General features: G+C 43.9%; 1 protein-coding gene and 1 pseudogene across 5 annotated transcripts in view; one reads left to right on the top strand and one right to left on the bottom strand.

The window, feature by feature from the left end:
- Positions 1–6441, bottom strand: part of Zbtb8a (zinc finger and BTB domain containing 8A) — a 54422-nt gene that overhangs the window by 14566 nt on the left and 33415 nt on the right. For 2 of the 5 annotated variants that reach the window (XM_023701067.1, XM_023701068.1), the window contains exon 2: positions 3963–4059. The exons of 1 other annotated variant lie outside the window; for it this stretch is intronic. Coding sequence is in view for 1 of the 4 variants with exons in the window: in XM_023701066.1 (XP_023556834.1) it covers positions 1476–1516 (41 nt within the window). In the remaining 3 variants the exon portion in view is untranslated. Of the gene's footprint in view, positions 1–978; positions 1021–1475; positions 1553–3962; positions 4060–6441 lie in introns of those variants that run through there. 2 more of the 5 variants (XM_023701066.1, XM_004640974.2) reach the window with 2 other exon arrangements.
- Positions 1684–2001, top strand: LOC105743525 (annotated as a pseudogene).

The raw sequence follows: 6441 nt of genomic DNA, 5'->3' as shown, positions 1-6441 counted from the left end.
AAATAAAAATAAAAAAAAAATAAAAAAAAAAAAAGAGCTGTTGTAACCAAGTACCACAAACTGAGTAACTTACAACAAAATAAACCTAGGCCTGCCTTAGTTGTTAGATGGTCCCACCTTGTCCCTGTGACCCTGTGTCTCACAGTGCCATTCTTACCTTCACAATGCCTATTACAAACACATGGGTTATCTTGCACTAAGGGTCCACTGATCCCACATTGATACCAACATTTTTTGGTATAACTGGGGATTAAACTGAGGCCCGTGTGCTTGCCAGACAAGCGCTTATTCTACTGAGCCATCTCACTGGCCCCGATACCACCGTTCTTTTAAACCTCATCTTTTTTTTTTGGTATTTTAGGGCAGGGTCTACAGGGTGTTTAGGGTCTCACTACTAGATTGGACACCTAGTGATCTGCCTGTTTACAGCCTCCCAAGAATTGGGATTACAAGTGCATGCCAAGACGCCCAGGCTCAATTGCCATCCCAGCATGCCCCAGGGGCAGGGCCAGCACGGCAGGCCCAGGGATTGAACCTCTGCTCCTGTGCCTGCCAGCAGGTGCTTTTAATTCACTGAGTTATTTGCACCTACCATGACCCTATTTCCAAATGAGGTACAGTGTGTTAGGGCTTCATCCTATCTTTTATGAGGAATACATTTAAATCTATTAAAATAATATATTACACATGAATGGATTTTTTGAGTAAATGCATTCTTGGAAAAATCTACCAGTCTTTATTTTCCAACATGCTCAGAATTTTTGCTTTTTTGGTTTCCAGTAACATAAGGTTGAACTGTGTTTGAATTAAATGTCCAAGTTCAATCCCCGGTATAATAAATAAATAAATAAATAAATAGGTCTGAGGTACAGCTCAATGTGAAGGACCTGGATTCAATTCCCAGTCCTAAAAACAACAACAACAACAAAACCAAAACAAACAAAATCCATCTATAAAGCCAGGTGTCATGGCACATACCTGTAATCTCAGCACTCAGGAGGCTAAGGTGGGAGGCTGAGGCAGGAAGATCGTCGTTATGAGTTCAAGAGCAGTGTGGGCTACAAAGTGAATTCAAGGCCAGCCTCCACTGTATACTCAGACCCTGTCTCAAAAGGATGAAGAAGGGGGAGGAAAAGGAGAAAAAAAAGAAGAGGAAGAGGAGGAGGAGGAGGAGGAGGAGGAAGAAAAAACCTGCTACATAAGACATATATTAAGAAATGTAAATAATCAGAAACTCTGGAAGGATTAATAAAACATCTTAAACAGGGGTTGCTAACTGAGGTCTGGGAAATTCGAGACAAGGTCAGGAAGGTGACTTTATATAGCATACTTTAATATTTGGGGAGGGTTTAATTATATGATTATACTCAGAAATAAATTTCTTCTTAAAGTCTGTCATACAAGTCAGTGAACTATTAGCTATTAGTCACATATTTAACCAGATGTAGCCTGAAATTAAAGATTAAAATACTAACCTGAGAGATCCCAGAATGATGAAAACAGTTTTGAAATTCATATGCCAAAAAAAAAAAATTTAAAAAAGAAGGCGGGGAGCCCGAGGAGACAGCTCAGTAGAATAAGCGCTTCTCTGGCAAGTGCAGGAGCCTGAGTTCAATCCCCAGTTCTGGGAAAAAAAAAAAAAAAAATTCATGTGCTACACAGCAACACCAAAGAACAGTAGCCATGGCACTCCACCATCCCATGGCTGTGGGCCTCAACAAGGGCCACAAAGTGACTAAGAATGTGAGCAAACTAAGGCACAACCACCATCGTGGATGCCTCACCAAACACACCAAATTGGTGCGGGACATGATCGGGGAGGTGTGCGGCTTTGCCCCCTAGGAAAGGCACGCCATGGAGCTGTGCAAGGTCTCCAAGGACAAACGTGCTCTCAAGTTCATCAAGAAAAGGGTAGGAACACACATCCTTGCCAAGAGGAAGCGTGAGGAGCTGAGCAACATGCTGGCCACCAAGAGGAAGGCAGCTGCCAAGAAGGACTGAGCCCCTCTGGAATAAAGCTTTGCAGGAAAAAAAAAAAAAAAGATTCATGTGCTGTATAAACAGCTCACAAGTGAGCTTTCTGTTGTGAGAAGTACAAAAGTATAATATTGAGAGATGGAGGGGAAAGAGAGAAAGGGTGGGGGAAAGAACCGAGCTACTTCTAGGTGAATAGCTCTTTTACTTTCTTTCCTTTTTTGTCTTTTTGAGACAGAGTTTCGCTAAGCAGTTCAGGCTGGCCTTCAGCTCACTTTGTAGCCCAGGCTGGCCTGGAACTTGCAATGATCCTCCCACCTGAGCCTCCCCAGTGTTAGGATTACAGACATGCACCACCACACCTAGCTAGCTTTTCTATTTTCTATTGCAGTTGTTTACTGGTTAATGGTCTGAACAGTGAAGACTGCAGGAATAGATGCAAATAACATGGATGAGAAATAAAGCCCCGGGATCGGCTGACTGGCTGCGGAAGGCTGGAGAAAGAAAGAGATTTATTTTATTGTTATTGTTATTATTATTATTAATGTACTTGGTTGTTACAGGGTCTCACTACAGCTTGGACTTAGTTATCCTCCTGTTTCTAGCCTCCCCAGCGCTGGGATTACAGGTGTATTCCACTATGCTCAGACTCTGTGGCTGGCTCAGCCCGCCCTGGGGGATGTGGTGCCAGGATGAAAATGTAGTCCCTGTGCTTGCCTAAGCAGGCACTTTAGTCCCTTGAGCTATCTCACCAGTCCCTAGAAAAAGATTCAGAGCCTAGATACTCAGTGGTATGACAAAGAGAAATTGGGAAGTCTGGAGGAAGACCTGGGTTAGAAGAAAAGCAATGGCTTGAGTTTTAAGTGCATTTCAGGTGAGTAGGAAATCAGGTCAAGATGGCAAGAAGGCTGCTTGAAATGCTGCTCGGAAGGGAGGTCAGACCTGAAGACAGAGGTGCATGGGACACCTGTAAACAGCTTTGGGTATCAGAGGGGATGAATCTGGCTGGTGGAAACAAGGGCTGAGATAAGAATATGAAGGACTGCCTACAACTGGGGAGATTAGGAGAGCATGGAGCACATTAGCCAGTAGTGGGGAGTCTCGAGAAAGATGCTGGGAAAGACCCTGGGATGGTAAGCACAGTGATGATGTGCACTATCTCCTCTAGTACGCACACACAGTGAGCACCATGTTACAGAAAGGGACATTAGCTGGACAAGTGACTTCAAAGGCGACAGCATAAATTTAGATCAGAATTCTATCACTAATTTTACCACTAAATTAGCTATGAGCCCATGGGCAAGTACCTGTGCCTTTCTAGGCTTACCTCACTTGCCAGCAAATTGAAAGAACTGACATAGGTCATCTTCAATTCTTAGTAATATGAGTGTTTAATTAAAGTAGAATGAAAAAATACACACACAAGAAGCAATGAATTAAAAATTTAGTCCATTTTCAGAAGGATAAACTATACCTCTTTTAAGTTATTAGTCAAAATAAAGACATCATTAAAAAAAGTTAATGGAAAAAAGTACATGGAAAGCCCAGCACTCTGTGAAGTTGAGGCAAGAAATCCCCAAATTCAAACAGCTTGGGCAACTCAGCAACTTAGTGAGATCCTGTCTCAACAAACAAACAATACGTGAACAGGGAGAACTGGCTAAGAAGAGGAGAATGCTGAACGTTCTAAGTTCTGTTTCTTAGACAGAGTCTCACTAAGTTCCAGTCTGGTCTTGAACTTGGGAGCTTCTCTTACCTCAGCCTCTGAAGCAGCTGAGACTTACAGGCATGTGCCATAAAATGCTTTATACAGTGAACTTTCAAGCAATAAAATCTAGTCTATGATATGTAAAATCACCAGTTGCAAAATCCTACTTTTAAGGGAGGAACAATAAGAATTAAAAATTTTCACATCTGGGCTGAGTGGTTAGCATGCTCAAGATCCTGGTATCAATCCCTCAATTAAAAAAAAAAAGTTTTTATCATACCTGGAAACTCTGTTCTTGAAACTCTGTTAAATCAGGTGAATGAAATAAAAAACAGGAAGATTCCCAAGCAAACAAAGTTCATGTATTGAGGACTGTCCTGCAGAAAGAGAAAATAGCTATTTATAATACTTTTGTAACAAGCAAACATCTGCTAAGGTACATGAAATATTTATTTAAATAAATTACTTGGAAGACTATATTCTATAGAGTATCTACAGGGTTGGGGTTTTTTGCATGTGTTGGGGGCAGAACTAGGGAATGGAACTCAGGACCCTGCCTTTGCCAGGCCAAGCGCTGTATCCCCAAGCCCTCCATAGGTTTGTTTGTTTGTTTGTTTGTTTGTTTGTTTGTTTGTTTTCTTCCCCAGCACTGAGAAATAGGTAATTGGAGCTTGGCACGACAGCACAGAGCTGTAATGCTAGTACTACTTGGAGGCTGAGGCAGGAAACTCCAAATATGAACCCAGCCTAGGATTTTAGTGACTTAGCAGCTGGTGCTGTAGGTCAGTGGGAAGGCCCTGGGTTAGATGCTAGCAGTAGTTAGAAACAAAGGAGCTGAATGAGTGGCTCATTTCCCTCCATTCAACTGTAAACACCACCCTAATTGTTACTCATTGTCCTAAAAGAGGTGCAAAATAAAAAAACAAAAGCCCAGGAGGTCACCACAGGACAAAATACTGACACAAGTGAGAGGGGCAGTGGGAGGCACCTAGAGTCAGAGGAGTCTCACCCTTTAAATGCTGGAAGCCGGGATTCCTGAGGGCCCTTCCCTTTCCCCTTTGGTCTGCTCCTGCTTCCACAGTCCCATGCCTTCAACCAACGTAGCTACTTACTACATACTATAGGAAGCACGCTTAGAAATGCTTTCCTAGTGGTACACAAGAATCTGGACTACTTTTGGCCCACTCAACTGCAACATCTGGCAAGTTAGACAGCGGACTTCACCAAACCTTGGGAAATCCTCACTAGACAATGGGCTAAGGAACTTTAATTTAATGCACAGCAAGCCAGAGACCCCACCAGACATCGAAGGCAGCCCAGAGATGTTTGGAGACCTCAGAAGTAGCAGCCACACAACCCAGTCAGCAAGGAAGGTAACTCCCTACTCGGTCAGGAGACCCTCTTCCCCTGGACAAAGAATGGATTCTGGGAGAGGTAAACAGTTGCCTCTTGGAAAAGACTAGATTGTAGGACAAAAGACTTCTGTCCTTATGGGGGACATACAGGGCCCTGCCCATCAGTTGTGGATCCACACAATGTGGAAAGTCTAGCTTGAAAGCTGTGGCACACACCTTGGCACGGGTGGGCATAAGCCACACAGAGCAGGGGAGAAGGCCAAGGACAAACACTTCGGCCTGACACAGCCACCCAAGCAGAGGACCGGGAGACATGGAGCTGGTCCAGCAGAACTGTTGCTTTTCTCGTGGAGTACTTGGTATCCTGCCCTGGACTAGGCAGCTCTTTGTTTAGCACCATGCCTGCCTGTGCTTCCCTGGGGGCCAGAGACTCTGGAGTGCTTCCTTCCCATAGGTTTCAGTAATTTTCCTTCTTTTTCTGATCCTCTTTCCCCCTCAGGCTTTCAGCTGTTAGAATGTTCCATCTGTTTAGCTGTTGGTTTTATTTCTTTTTATTTACTTATTGGATACAGGGTCTCACTACAGTTCAGACACTTAGTGATCCTCCTGTCTCAGCCTCCCCGACCCTAGGATTACAGGCGTGTGCCACCATGCCGGGTTCAGGGGCTGGCATGGCATATGGTACCAGAGATTGAACTCAGGTCTTAGTGCTTGCCAGGTAGACAAGCAGACCACTGAGCTATTTTCCAGCCCTAGTTGTTGAGTTAGATATCAAAAAACAGCTTAAATAGGGAGGCTCACTGTGAGTTAGAGGCCAGCCATCATGGGCTACATAAGCGAGTTCAAGGCCAGCCTGAACTATATAGGGAGACCCTGTCTCAAAACAAAAGCAAAACAAAACAAAAACCCAAAACAGGGTTAAGAGGTATAACATCTTCCCACAGGGGAAAAGGAACATTCCGGCCAGCATTTCTGTAAGCACTGGCCGCAGAGAGCAGCCAAACGGGTGAACCCATCTCCTCTGGGTCCCAAAGCCCGCCCACCTAGAGCTGCTGCTTCTGGGGCACTTTGTTGAAATGGGTTTGTATTCCCTTTTACTCAGTTTCCTTGTACTATGATAACTGTGGCTTTAAGTTCACACTGCTGTATGAAGGCCTTAGGAATTCAGCTTTGCCAGGCTCAGACTAACAAGACAGGCTCTGTCAAGTCGGCACCAATGGGGACTGACCCAGCCTGCTAGAACCCTATATCCTAATCTTTATTCCTTCCATCTACAGATGGGAACAATCTAGCATATGCCTTCTGAGTCCATGATCAATGTCTTCTTTTTGCTTCTGTTTTTTTTTTTTAAAGTTTATTTATTTATTTAGTGTGTGTGTGTGTGTGTGTGTGTGTGTGTGTGTG

This window comes from Octodon degus, unplaced genomic scaffold, assembly GCF_000260255.1.
Source record: "Octodon degus isolate 3935 unplaced genomic scaffold, OctDeg1.0 scaffold00130, whole genome shotgun sequence".
Classification (NCBI taxonomy): domain Eukaryota; kingdom Metazoa; phylum Chordata; class Mammalia; order Rodentia; family Octodontidae; genus Octodon; species Octodon degus.
This window is presented reverse-complemented; position numbering and strand designations above follow the sequence as displayed.